The sequence below is a fragment of the Triticum urartu genome, chromosome 2, assembly GCF_003073215.2.
Source record: "Triticum urartu cultivar G1812 chromosome 2, Tu2.1, whole genome shotgun sequence".
In the NCBI taxonomy this organism is placed as follows: domain Eukaryota; kingdom Viridiplantae; phylum Streptophyta; class Magnoliopsida; order Poales; family Poaceae; genus Triticum; species Triticum urartu.
The window spans coordinates 528,234,011-528,250,693 of record NC_053023.1 but is presented as its reverse complement, the minus strand read 5'-3'; the positions used below and the strand labels follow the sequence as shown (position 1 = coordinate 528,250,693).

The 16,683-nt window shown below is 41.3% G+C and overlaps 1 protein-coding gene across 1 annotated transcript; it reads right to left on the bottom strand.

Annotated features, from left to right (window-relative positions):
* Positions 1 to 12,327: 12,327 nt before the first annotated feature.
* LOC125538506 (probable methyltransferase PMT2) lies at positions 12,328 to 15,991 on the bottom strand. The gene is made up of 7 exons (XM_048701786.1): positions 15,662 to 15,991; positions 14,643 to 15,295; positions 14,340 to 14,550; positions 13,901 to 14,195; positions 13,144 to 13,533; positions 12,985 to 13,062; positions 12,328 to 12,886 (listed from the first exon to the last, which is right to left on the bottom strand). The coding sequence occupies exons 2-7, from the start codon at positions 15,282 to 15,284 to the stop codon at positions 12,658 to 12,660; spliced, it is 1,845 nt and encodes a 614-aa protein (XP_048557743.1). The 5' UTR covers positions 15,285 to 15,295; positions 15,662 to 15,991; the 3' UTR covers positions 12,328 to 12,657.
* Between the last annotated feature and the right edge of the window lie 692 nt (positions 15,992 to 16,683).

The following is a 16,683-nucleotide window of genomic DNA, read 5'->3' as shown; positions in this document are numbered from 1 at the left end:
TTAATATTGCCAACTTCAATGTCACAATCTAGCTTACGCAGTTTTCACGTTCCATATTTGGAAACCACTGACTATCTTGATAACAGTTTAACTTGTACCGTCGTATTTTCCTGATAATGCTACCCTGATATCTTGAAACAGAATTTGTCGTAATATTGTTCGATTTAATGGTAGCTAACCTGTGCTATATTGTATTCCAATTGTGAACATACACTCTTTAATGTTAATAATAAATATAAACTAATATAAAGTATATTAGATAACATATAATAATATTAGTATATATTAGAAACACAGTAATAAAATAATATTAAGATAGATAAAAACATAGTATATAATAATCTTTTAAATAAAACATATAATTAATAAATACTGATGCTAGCATAAAACAAAAATTAATCCAAAAGTTAATTCTTTTCTAGTTACAATAAAATTAATAATCTATAGAACACCACTCTAAAGTCTATATTATTCAAACTAAGAAATTATATTTTACTGTTCAATAAAATTGAATATGCAAACTGCAAACTCTATTCGATAAGTAATTTTATTCGTAGAACTTCAAATAATCATTAATAAAAGCTATATATATAGCAACAATTTCAATAAGCAATCACTAATATTATTGTAAAATTACATATAAAATTGATGCAACTAAAATTATCAAAGTATTTTCTGTTCAAAATCATAAAAGAAAAAATAATTTTCATAAGAACTTTTTTTGTTAGAACTTTAATAGCAAAATTACATAATAAGTAAGTAATTAGAAACAAAAAATAAAATAAATAAGTTTTTTGTTGTAAGTAGAAACAAAACAAAATAAAAAAAAAAACACAAAAATAAAAAATATGCCACCTACTGGGCCTCCACGGCCTGAATACGACTAGAAACCCATCCATGGGCCAGGATTCAGGCCCGCAGAAGGCCCAGTAGGCCCATCAGGCATACCAGTGACAATTAGGCCCGAAAGCCTACAATGGAGAGGAGCTCGAGAGGGGTGCGGCAGTGGGGCTTATAAACTACTGTGCGCCCCTCTCAGCTAGCGAGGTGGGACTAAACATTTGGGCACGGGCAGCACGAGGCCGTTGGTCCCGGTTGGTGCCACAAACCGAGACTAAAGGGGGGCATTGGAACCGGTTCGTGGCACCAACCGGTACGAATGCCCCCCTTTGGTACTGGTTGGTGCCACCAACCGGAACCAAAGGCCGCCGCTTCCCGCCCTTTGGGCTGCCGAAAACTGACCTTTGGTCCCGGTTCGTGGCACCAACCGGGACTAAAGGGGGGCATTGGTCCCGGTTGTTGCCACGAACCGGAACCAATGCTCTGGGTATATAAGCTGGGCTTGTGAAAATTTCACAATCAGTTGCCCCCCGCCCTCCGCCGCCCCCCGTCGCCGCCGCCCTCCGTCTCCCCCGAGCCGCCCCCGTCACCGTCGTCGTCGCCCTCCGCCCCCCGCCGCCGTCGCCCTCGCCGGCCCCCCCGATGTGAGCCCCCTTTTTTCTCATATATGTATTAATTTTTATTTAGATTGTTAGTAGATATCGATTTTAGTTAGTGCATTTTAGGTTAGTGTAGATGAAAAAGTAAAATAAGGAAAAGGAAGAAAAGATGAAGAAGCAAAGAAGTAAGAAGAAAAAGAAGCAGGAGAGGAAGAAGGAGAAGAAGAAGGAGAAGAAGAAGGAGAAGAAGAAGGAGAAGAAGAGGAGAGGAAGAAGAAAAATAGAGAGGAGAAGAAGAAAAAATAGAATTCTATTTTTTTTCTTCTTCTCCTCTTTTTTTGTTCTTTTTTCTTCGATCTTCTCCTCTATTAATCATTTCTTCTTCTCATTTTTTTTCTTTTTCCGGACACCACGGAGGTGGTTAATTAGTAGTTGAACTAATTAAACTAGTTTATTTATAGTAAATGCTTAATTAGTAGTTGAACTAGTTGATTTAATAAAACTACTTTATTTATAGTAAGTGCTTAATTTATTAGTAGTTGAACTAGTTGATTTAATAAAACTACTTTATTTTACTATATATAGAAGTAGTTTATTTTTAGTAAGTACTACTTTTTTTTAGTTGAACTAGTTGATTTAATAAAACTACTTTATTTATAGTAAGTGCTTAATTTATTAGTAGTTGAACTAGTTGATTTAATAAAACTACTTTATTTTACTATATATAGAAGTAGTTTATTTTTAGTAAGTACTACTTTTCTATTTATAGTAAGTGCTTAGTAGTTGAATTACTTGATTTAATAAAACTAGTTTATTTTACTATAGAAGTAGTTTATTTTTAGCAAGAAAATTAATAGAACTACTTTATTTTTTTTAGTTAAAGCAATTATTCCCGCATCGACGTCGACGATGCCTATCCCGCATCCTCGTCGTCGACTCAGCGGAGGAGACCAACTTGATCATAGGGGCCATGCCCGGGACTGGGCTCCGCCGGGATGGTTTTGGGATGTGCTACCTTCCGGGGGCGTAGGTTGGTGAGGAGCCAGCCCGTTATTGACCCGATCCTTGTTTGGTGGCGGTCGTGTGGGCCAGTGACGGTGCCGAGGCTTCCGGACACCACGGAGGTGGTACGTCACCGTGTCAGCGAGGAGGACGAGCACGTCCATCGCTACATGGTTGCGTTGGAGGGCAGGTTCGACAATACCTGGCAGGTTCTTCGAGGATCTCACTGGAGTGATCCTGTGATGGTTCCTTCTCTTTTGGTGTCCACCGCCCGTGCCGATACCCGTCGGGCGCTACGGTTGTAGCTATACTAGCGATGTTATATGTATGATAGTATTCGAGGTGTATTGATAATATTAGACGATGTACGGACGCAAGAGATGATGTAGTTTTGCTTATAATTTAATGCATCCTAATTTGAATACTACTTTATTTTGCGATTTGATTTTGCTTATTGAATGCTCAAATTGAAAAACTACTCCTACTTTGAATGCTAAAATTGGAGAGCACTATGCAAGGCGTATGCATATGATTAGTTGATAGCTTATAGGGTTTTTGTTTTCGCAGAAATCTAGGAGCCCCCCTCCATCATCCCTGCCGTCGTCCCCGTCACCGACCCCCTCCGACCTCGAGGTGAGACCACCCAAATCCTTTTTTAGAAAGATAATTAAACGATATTTCGGGTTGACTTTAAGTCTGTCGAGTCTCCACCATATATGAGAGGACGAAGAAACCCGACTGTTGTCGTGGGGGTTGTTTCTCCTTCTTCTCCGAGTGCTAGACCTTTGTTATGCACTAGGGGAAGAAGGAGTAACGACCATCACCGACGGTCGCAAATGTTAGAGAGGAATCAGTGAGGGAGAGTTCCACCATATATATATATATATATATGAGAGGACGAAGAATCCCGACTGTTGTCATGGGGGTCGTTTCTCCTTCTTCTCCGGGTGCTAGACCTTTGTTATGCACTAGGGGAAGAAGGAGTAACGACCATCACCGACGGTCGCAAATGTCAGAGAGGAATCAGTGAGGGAGAGTTCCACCATATATATATATATATATGAGAGGACGAAGAATCTCGACTGTTGTCATGGGGGTCGCTTCTCCTTCGTTCCCGTGTGCTAGACATTTTGGTGTAATGCACTCGGGGACGAAGTGAAGAGCGACCATCACCGAGAGTCGAATATATACACCACGTGAGATGAGAGTTTTCAAGAAAAGACTCGACAGACCGATAGTCAACCCGTGATGAATAATAATGATCTAATTTAGTTTTTGTAGTACACATATTTAATTGTACAAGTTTAATCTTTGAATTATGAACGTAGGAAATGTCGTCATCAGACGAAGAAAGTCTTCCGGGGGAGTGCAGCTGGTGTCACGACGATTGAGGTCCGTGCGACAGGCCTCACCTGGACGATGATCGGCACTTCAGCATTAAGCTCGAGGAGACCTTCGATGTTGAAACGGTACGCAACGACAACAAGTGTTTCTTCGTAATTAAGCATGACTACAACTATTTCAATGTGTAATTTTCATCTTTTACAATTCGAGTAGCTTTTCCCATGCCATGCAAGGCGCTATGTCTTGGAGAGGATGGGTTTTGAAGACCATGAAAGTTTCAAAACAAAGAAAATTCACCTAAGGACTCATCATGATGTGGATTTTGAAGTAAAGTTGTACAATTCTGAGAGCGTAACCCATTTTGGTTGCAAAAAATGGGAAGCACTTTGCAAGATGTATGGTTTTGATGAGGGTATGCTTGTCACCATGGATCTTGGTGATCTTGAAATCGAACAACACAATATGGACATTTGGGTCCTTGTTGATATGCCTCCAATTCTACCGCTATGTGAGTTTCTCAAACATAGTTATTAGCTAATTTATATTGTTTATTTCAAAATAGTTGGCAGCTTATTTCCATTGACAGCTTATTTTCATTATTCAAAGAATGTGCGGGAGATGGTAAACAAAACCCACTACACCGATGGCTCCGAATTAACTTACAAGGAGAAAAATCATCTGGTCGGATTTTGTACTGACATTGAGAATTACAATATCTACAATCAAACTCCTCAACATTATGGTTAATATGTGCCACTAGTGCATGTGTTGAACTATGGTAACTACCATGGAGATACCCTGATAAGATTTTTTACTATTACGACATCCGTGCATCTTTTGCATACTTCTAAAACTAGTACATCATTACTAACTATGAAGTTATTACTATGTTTTTCAACAGATAATCCCAGAGAATTGTGTGCCTCATTTGATGTATCAGAAAGGTAGCCTTAATGTTTTGAACATACAGCCAGGTCATTCTATGAATCTCAACTGTCCATACCAGATTTCTAAAAGGAATGGAGACATGCAAATCAAAGGATGGAAAAAATGTATGGACAGTCGTAAGGAGGTTCTTGGAAGCAAAAGGAATCGAAGCGCAAGAATTGGAGACAGGATGATCTCCATTCTCCATAATGGAGAGTCAGGGTCTATATTGTTTTATGCTATTTTATCTTAAAGAGGGTATTTAGGTCCTACCTAATACTGATGATCATGTGCTAAGAACAATTAAGTAGGGTTGGTTCGATGACTATGAGGATGATGATCGTATGACTTGTTATTAATAACGAGTAGAAGTTGTATGATGATGATTAGTAGACTTGTTATTATATATGATGATGCATGATGCGAGCATGAAGAGTTATTATATATCAGCGGGTGAAATGAACATGGATTGGATTGAAGTGAAGGCAACATGCATGTGGTGCATGTCGAAAGTAGTACAATCTAAACTTGATCAAGTTAGGATTAGTATTACTTTTGACATGCACCAAATGTTGCCTCACTTCAATCTAAGTCATGTTTAGGCATAGCAGTAGCGGTAGCACGGAGATAAGAGAGGACACGTCTCTCTATTAGCTACCTATACCAACCTAAATTAACCCCCGAAACCCCTAAACCACCTCCTTTCAAAAAAAAACCAGCCCCTGAAATGCTGACGCGTAGAAGCTTATTGGTCCCGGTTGGTGCTACCAACCGGGACCAAAGGCCCTCGTGCCTGAGCTCGCCGGAGCGGCCACGTGGAGGCCCATCTGTCCCGGTTAGTATAAGAACCGGGACTAAAAGCCTAGGACATTAGTAACGACCCTTTAGTCCCGATTCCCCAACCGGGACAGATGGGCCTTATGAACCGGGACAAATGGCCCTTTTTCTACTAGTGCATCATCGCAGGTAAGATTAGGTCGAAAGCTACTTTGTGGGGCTGGCGGAGACCAAATGTTTGAGTTAATTGATGCCATGAAAGTGAACTCTTGAATGTGTTGTTTCTATACGGCATGTGTACTTCTCCGCAAAACTCTTCTTAATTAAAGAATGAAGGCAAAGCGTTTGCCTCCCTTTTTTTTAAAAATAGGTGCTCCGGAGTTTTATCATATCAAAAGATTCATGTTCCTTCCATATATTTCTTTAAGTTATCTTATTCTTTGGTCCAGATATGATTCCTAATCACCAGCTAGCAGCCAGTAGAAGACCTTGATTCTCAAATGGGTCTTGAGAATCCACGGAAGCTCATACGGAACAGAAAATATTGAAAAGATAATCATACAAGGGATTCACAGAAGATGATAAACCTGATTTAGTTAACCTGGTTTGGCATGTGAATGCAACCAACGAGAGACGGTGGCACAGAATATGTATAACCAGTTTGGATAGCGGCCCCTTTGTGTGTAGACATATATTCTTACTTTTGCCGGTTGTGGCTATTTTTATTATTTTTTTTACTTTGTTACTGGAGCTTGTTACCTGGAACTTTAATAAATAAAATATATGATTGTGTACATCGTAACAATGCAGAGGCCAGGGATTACCCTCCTATTTAAAAAAATTAACATCCACTTAACTCTGTGAAGCTCATCTGGTCATGCCTTGTAACTCATCCGATATCCACAACCCTGTGTGATTGAGCATGAGTCACGGAGGTAGACATTTGTAACCTGGGTGTAGATGCACCTGTTTTTTTAAAGAGTAATTGCAAAATAGTCAAACATTCATGATTATTTTTTGGCAAAAAGGGATCAAGTGTTCTTCTGCAAAAAAAAACACCGAGAAATGACTTTGACGGTAATGTGGGCGAGAAAAAAGCAACATTTTTTTGCGGGTAAAAAAGGCAACACTATAATGAAGTTAATATTCACTTTTTGTCCTTCAAATTTTCTTTTTTTCCTTTTCTTTTTGCTCAAAAGTCGACGGCAATTATTCTTTTTTTTGCGGGATAAATTTCCATTCTATTCATCTTCAATCATGGTAATACAACGAACACTAGAAATAATAAAAATTATATCCAGATCCGTAGACCACCTAGCAACGACTACAAACACTGAAGCGAGCCGAAAGCGCGCCACTGTCATCGCCCCTTCCTCGCCGGAGCCGGGTAAACCTTGTTGTAGTAGACAGTCAGAAAGTCGTCGTGCTAAGACCCCATAGAACTAACGCACCAGAATAGCAACCGCCGGCGATGAAGATTGTAGATAAGAAGGACCCAACCTGAAGACGCACGAATAGAGACGAACGACGAACCGATCCGAGCAAATCTACCAAAGACAGATCCACCGGAGACACACCTCCACACGTTCACCAACAATACTAGACGCATCACCGGAACGGGGACTAAGGCCACGAGACCTTTATTCCATCTTTAGGGAGCCGCCGCCGTCTCGTTTTCCTGAATAGAACACAAATCCTAACAAATCTCGAAAAAAGATCTAAAAACAAAGCCCTCCCACTGGCAAGGATCGGGATCCACTCCGCCCCCATGGCACTAAGGCCACAGGAGACGGGGCGGACCGGCAACAGCGCCGGCGAAAGGCAGAGAAACCCTAGTTTTTGGGTAGGCGGCGGCTGGCTAGGGCGATATCGACACAGGCAGAGGAGGACCGTCGGTTGGTGGAGACGACAGTTATTCATCCATGAATTTTTTTTATATAAGGGTACAACATAAGGTCGAGTTCATTGCCAAGGATTTTTGGACTCTTTTCACAATTTACAAAAAAGACTGGCATGCCAGGTGACTATGCACCCGAGAGCCAAGCCGCATTTTCCGATGAGCCACACGCTATTTTGCTGTCCCGCACCGTGTGGTTACCAATAATGCGATGCTGAGTTGCTGGCAAGAAAAACGCCTCGTGGTGTCACGTCCCATTGTGCGCTGGCTTTGGCTGCACTGGCTGAGGTGAGGTGAGGTGCCGTCCCGTCCTTCACTTCTCCCAGACGAACCCTGTTCTGTCGTTTCTTTCTCTTTTCTGAGAGGAGCGGAGTCCTGTTTCGGGGAAGCATATGCAGCCCGCTGAAACCCCAACGGGGCAAGTTCCGCCAGCGAGTGCGTGGCCGGGTTTGTGGGACGGACACTCGGGCAGAAGAACAGTTCGTCCACCGGACCACCAGTGACCCGTCGTGGATCCCGGACACTCGTGGGGAGCCTTTACGGCCCCTCGCCCGCGATGATTACGATCTTGACGTACGTAGCAGATCTCGTGCGTGTGCCGGACGATGAAATGATGATTCGTCCATGGACTATGCATGCAGGTGGTGAGCTAGTAGGTCATGGCAAACGGTCGTGATATATTATTGTTATCCTGACGGGACAACGGAACTGAATTATTGGAATTCGCATCGTGTGCATCGTTGTCCAATGAGCATCCATCCCCTTTGCTTTGCCATCGTCTGTCCTATCTGGGAGAAAGGCGTGAGCGAGATGCATGCACTAGCTGCTACGAGCGCGATCTAGATCGGATGCCCGAGGCTTTCGAATGGGACATCTCCGTGGGTGCTCGGGCACGATGCCATACATGTCTTGCTGCTCTTGCAAGCAAACCAAGTTTTAGCTCCAGCATTGAGCTTCATGCCCTATTGGCATGTTCCCGGAAAACAAAGAATAAAGGGGGAAATTAGCCAGGGAGGCAACAGAATGTCTTTCTCTCAACCGAAAAAATGCCATTTGTCGCCGCTAACACGCGTAATATTTGTTCGGTCTCAAAAGCTAATGAGTGAGAAATGGCCCAAAAAAGTACACGATCGTTTGCAATGACCTCATATTTATACTGGCATCTAAGCTAGATATGGGCATATGGCTCAAAAACCCGCCCGGGACAAGATTTTTCAACCATCTTGGATGCCTTTTTTATCAACATGCGGGATAATACAGTAATACATATAAGACTTGGTAGACCGGTGGAAGTAATAAAGCTCTTCATATATTCGACCTGATAGGTCACAGTCACAAGCATCACACCTACGTGGTTTTCTTTTACCCTACAAAATAAGCACCTCATATCAGGTGTCACCACGACGTGAAAAACCATTTCATGCACAAACCGATTGCCAATATACTAAACCTGGCAAGGTTTGTCTTTAGACATAGAGCAGTTTTGCTCAACCTCAAAAGTAATGAATATGGAATGGCCCCAAAATCACACGAACGTCTGCAATGACGTCATATTATCCCTGCGAAAACTATTATCACCGACTATTAAAGCCAGACAACATCTCAAAAATCATACTTGATAACATTTTCTAATCATCTATGATGGCTTTTTGTCGATACAAACAACAATATGATAATAGGTATTAGGCCTGATAGGTCACATTCATAATATCTGTTGAGCATCACACTCACTTGATTCTTTTTACAATAGAAAACAATTAAATTGCAACCAATGCGCTACAAGAGGTTCTGATTTTTGAGCCATGAACTGGACATCATCTATTGTAGCCAGCAAAAACTTAAAGAAAAAGCTAGCCAACAAGATAACAAAATGTCATTTGTTTCTTAATCCTTTATCCTTGTTAAACCAGTTAATGTTTACTTAGTCTTGCAAAATTAATGAGTAAAAAATGGCCCAAAAGTTCAAGATCGTTTGCCACAACATTTTTAATGGGGTTCTAGATCGGATGACCATTAAAGGCTGACGGCTGAAAACCCCATTTGTCACAACATTTTTTTATCATGTGTGATGACTTTTTAGCAACACGAATGACAATATAATAGTACTCGCTCCATTTCAAAATGTGGTGCATATAAAGTTTTGCATAAGTCAAACATATCTATGTTTAACCAACTTTATAGAAGAAACTATCGACATCGAGAGTATTAAAAATGTCGACATCTACAATATTAAATAGTTAAAATATAAAAGTGCATTTCATTGTGGATCCAAAAATACTAATTTTGTATTGTGGATGTTGTTTTTTGATACAAATTTGGTCAACCTTTGACATGTTTAATTTAAAAAACCTAACACACACTACATTTTGGAACAGAAGTAGTATGTACTCTCCTTATTTCTTTTTACTCCGCTTATAAGATTTGTCTCAAGTCAAACTTTGTAAAGTTTGACCAAATTTATATTGAAAATTATCAACGTCTACAATACTAAAGATATACAACATAAAAAATAATTATATGGTGCATATAATGATACTGGTTTGATATTCTGAATGTTTATATATTTTTTCTACAGTCTTGGTCAAACTTGATGAAGTTTGACTTAAGACAAAATTATATGCAGAGTAAAGAAACAGAGGGAATATTTGACATGATAGGTCGCTGAAGGTAATAAAGCTCTTTGTATATTCGACCTGATAGGTCACGGTCACAATAATACTCTTAGTATCACACTCATGTAATACCATACAAAAGTAAGCAGCTCATATCAGCTGTTGCCACGAGGTAAAGAACTTTGTTATGCACAAACTGATTGCCGATATTTTAAACTGAGCAAGTGGCATCAGTCATAGATCGTAGTTACATGGTGCGTTCTACCAGGGGCACGTCGGCAGGGCATACAAGTTCTGTTAGCGAAACCCACCGAGAAACATTTATTAGCATCTGCTGATCGATCTACGACTGGACCCATCTTCAAAAGACAGAACTTAATGTTACACCTAACTCAGACAGAGACAGAAAATAAAATATCAGCACCTACAATTGAATGTCGAAACAGCTCAAAAATATTGAAAAAACACCACAAAAGCTTAGGAACTAAAGTGTAAGCACATGCGTAGCATAGTAGAAGATCAACTTGCATAGAAATAGTAAGCACTAAATTACTACAACATAGACTCATCCTATATTCTGATTCACCTTCTTTCATGGAACTCAAGAAGTTACTATTTCAGGCACATGGAGTTTCTGCTCACGAGCTCAAATGCACCCTTGTGAATCAAAAGAAATAGTAAATAAATTTAGAAACTTCTGTACTTCTTGTGGCAACAAACATTGTTGAATGTTCTACATACCTACAATTTTCCGTGAAGAGAAAATATTCCTAATGCTCTGGGGAAAAAATAAAACAAATGCTCCAAAAAGACTACTTTTGAAAGCATTTTGGAGAGCAGATTTTGTTATTTTTTCCTAGACCAAAATTGGAATGTTATGAATTTTGTAACTATTTGTTTTTTATTTTACTGTTCATAAGGGTGCATTTGAGCTCAGGATTCGAAGGACACTTTCACTATTTCAGTTTCCTATGAGTCACAGAACTAATCATATGGGCAATCTATCTCATAGAAAAACTCTGAAGAAATGTGACCGAATGATTGATGATGAAAAACCAAGCAGTCATCATGTGGAAACCAATGATAGTTCGGATAACCGCAATTTGCAGTTGCCATGTGACTTAGTGCGTATGAAATCATTTTCTAATACAACAGGTCAGTTAGAATCAAAACCTGTGATTATCCCCAAAGTGACGCTAAGAAAAGCTTTATCTAATACCTCCGTGTCTACAAAAACGTCTTATATTTTGATAGAGGTAATAGTATAATATCTGGGAACGGTAATGGACTAATGGTAGGAGAGCAGTTTGTCTATTGATTGAGACAGTACTGCAGTTCACAAATAAGCAACTTTTTAACATCTCGACATAGTCTTTAAGATGTAAATTTGACCAACGGAAACTATCAGGATTTGAAAATCTTTTTTGATCGATGATTTTCAAGTTTCCTGTCCAAATATTTAAAACGATATTGGTAATCAAAGTTTTAAAAGTACAACTGAGGTTATTGTCTAAAACGTTACTTGTTTTGTGAGCTGGCGGAGCAACAGCCAGCGTGTAACCACGTCCTCACCACGCAGAAGAAAACTGGAGGGAGTAAATCGCGCACATAACACCTGTTTAGGACAAGCAACAAAGTCTTGCATTTACTCAGTTCCTAAATCCACCATTTCTCTCTTCCTGCACGTACAGCCGAAATTGGCCTGTGAGGAAGCTTGGCTACCTAAGAATTTATGCACTGCAGTAAAGCAATTTAAGATATATTTTATGTTCCAAGTAAGTAAAAACAGTAGGTCAATTTTCGGAGGAAGTAGGAACATACCGTTAACTCATACTGAACCTTTGGTCTTGCCTGTTGCGTGAAGCTATGAATGGTAATGAAGGCTTACCAGCATAATCTTCAAAATAGGCCCTTCCGACAAGAATCACAAGGACGGTAACATTATCTGCAATGTAATCCAGCAAGAAAGCAACCTAAAGCATAGGCACTCAGCCGGCATATCAATCTGTATTTTATTTCCGGATGTAACGGTAGATATGCAGCATCTTGCACTAAAACATATACATCAACTCTTTAGACTACTCACAACTGCACATGGTGGAATGGAGCAGGAATACCAAACATTTATAGCATGCACATAATGGGATTGAGCAGGAACAACACCAAGAGGTTCTCCCATCCATTGTTCCATTAAGATCCAAGCAGGAAGAAAATATCTCTTCTAAAATTGCTAAAAAATAAAAATCTCTTCTAAATACATTCTTGAGTAGAAAACATTCAGTTCGTTCAGGTAACAACACAGTAAAGCTACATAAGAAATAACTGTACATAACTAAGAAACAACGAAGTGATGGGATTACTGGTAATGAAGCAAACATTCAGAAGTTGCAGCATGAGCAAAATTACAGAAACTAAAGCAATAATATTTCTTGAGAATACATCCTTCAATTAACCAGAGTAACTTCATGCCGAGTGACGAATGAAATTAAATTACAAAACTGCTACAACAATATACTGCTGCCGATCAACCTTGGTTGCTTCATTGCTACCCCGGAGAAGAGTAGGCCATTTTTGTTCGCACCTGATGACTCCATATCTCAATTCCAGGAAGCCAGCTTCAAAGGTGGATCCCAGAATTCCCCGTGTTAGAATATGTTCTTCACGATGCGGCCGTCTGGTTTCCGCCAACCCAATACTGCTTCACAGCATACAAGACCTTCTCGCGCACTAGGGGACCATCCTCGTGGTCAACTAGCTTCGTGTTCCATCTCATGCCCCGAGCGAGTTTGTTCACCTTTGTCAAGACATCGACATCGTCACGCATTATAACAGCGCCTTCAGGCCTCAAGATGCGGTCCATCTCAAGGAGGATGTCTTCCATGCTGCACCTGTTCGGTTTTAACATACAGAATGAATCAGCATTGGCAATCTTACTAATTGTTATACAAGGTGACAGAACTGATGCCGCAGGACAGGAGCAACTTACTTATTGCTATACAAGGTGAAAAGGCCACTAGCGTGGATAAGATCATAGGTCCTTGGATAAGTAGAGAAAGCTTCACACCTGACATGAAATTGTGAGACGTGTCAGTAAGTTCATGACAACAACTTTACTGAGTCGAGATTCGGGCATAACAAGGCATACCAGTCATGGTAAATGCCAATCAATCCTCGCTCATAAACAGCCCCCAGGGTTGCAATCTTTGCAATGGTTGGCACCACATTCATCACCCAGGATTTTGGGGACTCAATCGCCGCAGCAAAACCCCCAAAACCTGCATTCATGTCCATGATGTTTCTGTACCTACCAGTAAGTAGATACTTGTTCACATTGCTATAAGCCTTCACATGCTTCTTCCACATTTTGTTGTCTTTCTGATATGCCTGAGATGAAACCCCTGGAATTAACCCATTAGAAATTCTTGGAGGAATTGCGTTGAGCCTGCTTGGGAAGGGCTCGATTGCTCCTCCGGCAACTTCACTTGGATTTTCTACATCAGGAAGAGGTGTAACACATGCCTTCATCTTCTTGTACCTGGTGTTGCAAGAATAAGTGAAAATTAGGATAGGAGAGAGGTTATATAAATTATTAACCAGAACTTCTAACAACATATTAATACATCAACACATCTAAGTAGGCAAAGCGAAAATAATGCATTGACCAGACAGTATACCTATTGATGCTAGACTATCGTAATATATACTCTGAATCCTGCTAAATGATACTCCCTCCGTCCGGAAATACTTGTCATTGAAATGGATGTATCTAGATGTATTTTAGTTGTAGATACATCCATTTTCATCTATTTTGATGACAAGTATTTACGGACAGAGGGAGTATTAAGCTAAAGTTAGCAATTCAGTCTAATAGATTGTTTCACAAAACTACAGTAGAAACATACCAGACATCATCTGCATTTGTTGATTCACACATCTGCACAGTGGATTCTTCTAGCCTAGAAGGACAGGACTCAGTATTTACTCTTTTCCGCCATATTGCCGTCTCACCCTTCTCCGAGACTTTCTCCCAACATAGAAGCTTAGCCATTTCCTCTATCTTGTTCTGCTCTGCCTCAAGATCCTCCTTTGTACGTTGCCAACCCTTGTAGTTCGCCTTCCAGTTAATTGGAGGACCTGACAGCACCCAGTATCCACCAGGTCTTAGAACCCTATCAACTTCCATCATATAGAGTCCATCTGCATATCAGCAAATACAGAAAAAAAATGAGAAGTAGAACAAGAACTGCATCAAAATGGCACAAGGTATTTACGCAATAACAAAATGTATCAAGCCCATATATTGGATGCACAGTATAGAAGGATACATGATTAGAGGCTCACCATTCATTCCCCATGGAATCAAGCACCTAGAACAATGGGCCATATCAAAGGCTCTTGATGGATAAGGGAGTTTAATTGTGCCAAGAACACCAATAACAGCTGGGACACCTCTCTCCAGAGCAAACTGTACTTGGGCTTCGTGTGAATCTCTGGGTGCAAACGACATGGCTAAAACATTCCTCTTTAACAAGTAAGCTCCCCAGCTAGCCACCTGAAAAAATTCAGAATTTTAGGACATGAACAAAGTCAGAAGAAGCTCACGAAGTAGCAGTAAGCAATATATAGTTTGATATCTCCACTTACCCCGCAACCAGTGTCCAATGCAGTCCTGACAGTTCCATTGGCAATCGGTATAACTGACGCCAGTTGATCAATGTACTTATCAGCACCTTGAGGGAACTGTGTCCCACCACCAGGGAATCTGAAGACATTGCCCTCGTACTGCACCCAGTTCTGTATGGCTTTCTCGACCGTCAAGCTCTTATAGGGACAATTCGCAAAAGGAACATAGTCCCGACTTTTGGGCCATGGGAATGGAGCAACATATCCCTTAGGCGGTGGTACGAGGCAGTGCAGCTTTTCTTTCTGCGGTGGGCAATGCCGCTCTCTGTAATTCATGTTCTCCCGAGGAAATTTCATAGCTCTGTTTTGATCTTGGCAAGGTGTATAGTCCGTGAAGCGGTCCGGGCATGGCTTAAACTTCTTCACCGGCGAAACAAGATCGCCGGAGCTGCCTTGTTTAGAATGGTGTGTGTCGAAGCTGAGGTTGGGTAAGATGGTGCAATCGGTCCGCTTCGTGATCTCCAGGGCAATGCTGTCCCCCTTTCCGAAGCCACTCTTCTGCCACGCCCCGAGGATGTAGAAGAAGCAGCACAAACCAATCACTATGCATATAGACACGGTGCTTCTAGTCCTGTTGTCCGCAGGACCCCCCTTGACGGCCATTATGGTTTATCCTGAGAATTGCACACTGAATAAGATTGTCTTTTTTATACTACTAAATTATATGGTCCATTACATATATTTTTCCTAAATCTGACGCAACCGCAATTTCAAGTCTTTTTTTGCGGGGAACCGTAATTTCACCTGAGGCAATCATAGACGGACGATAATAAACAGGAAAGAAAGCATGTGGCTTTCGTGTATCACATCAGGTGTATCCTAACCACCAAACTTTACCAAAATTGTTGAAACAACAGATCTCTAAAATCCCACACCATGTCGGCAGCAGGAGAGGTGAAGCGCGAGGCTCGGATCTAGGTGGCGTCGAGATCAGTGGAGGGGCGAACTAACCACGGGATGAAAACAAAACAAGCTCATACCTCACAACCCAATGGCGAAGGATTGCGATGTCGCGGCGGAAGGAAGGACGGAACTCGGAGCTGCGGAAGAATGGCTCGCGGGGGAGAATGGCTCGCCGGCCGGATCCCGGGTTACCGCCAGCTCCTAGGCGAACGGCAGCTGCAACGGCTGGGAGAGAACCGGGGCCAAAATCTCGGGGTTTTAGAGCTGCGTTTCCCCCGATTTTCCGAGGGCGGTGGGGATTCGCCCAACCCCGAGCTTGACAGTTCTGCTCCACCTCCACCGACGGGTCGGGGAGAACCGAGGGAGTATGTTTTTCGCCGTTGGATTTCTGGGGAGAATAAAGCGGAAAGGCGGTAGAAATCTTGGGCTGTGGGGCCGTCGCTTTCGTGGATACAGATCTGTCTGCTGCCGCCCTACGGGGTTCGCGGATCATGCACGCCCGTTTACCCGACTGGAAGATTTAAAAAAACGACTGGAAGATACTTTTCTTTTTGCATTGACCATTTAAATTTAAATCCCAAACACTTTTTTTATCACAGTACAGACGAAGCGCTCATATATACTCGCATACCCTCCCCGTATGAACGCATACATGCACACTCTATCCCTATGAGCACCTCCGAAAGACTCAGCCGGCATATCATCTTGAGATTTTACGAAGTCATCGTAGGCGCCTCGCAATCGACGGGAACGTCTCCTCCCACTAAACGTGCATCATCAAAAATCTTGAAATAAATCCAGAATAAATGCAAGCACCAGGACTTGATACCACAGCTTGAACCAACTACAAGTCTATTAAACCTAAGAAGAAAAAACTCAAACACTAATTTTTTGGGAAACAACCTGATAACACTCTCAATTACATATAGTTAAAATGAAGGAGACATGCACAAGCTACCAGAATGGAAAATAATTCAAAACATTGCAAACAAATGTATGAAAATTACTGTGTATACCTAATAATTAAGAGTCAAATTAGACGGGCGTGGCAACACACGCCATCAAGATCTGAACCTTACAAGTCCCGCCCCCCCCCCCC

Excerpts from the sequence above, each read along its gene's own strand:
- LOC125538506 (XM_048701786.1), bottom strand. The coding sequence starts at position 15,284 with ATGGCCGTCAAGGGGGGTCCTGCGGACAACAGGACTAGAAGCACCGTG. Across the intron at positions 14,196-14,339 it reads GATTCCATGGGGAATGAATG|ATGGACTCTATATGATGGAA; the intron begins GTGAGCCTCTAA and ends GCTGATATGCAG. Across the intron at positions 12,887-12,984 it reads TTCACCTTGTATAGCAATAA|GTGCAGCATGGAAGACATCC; the intron begins GTAAGTTGCTCC and ends AAAACCGAACAG.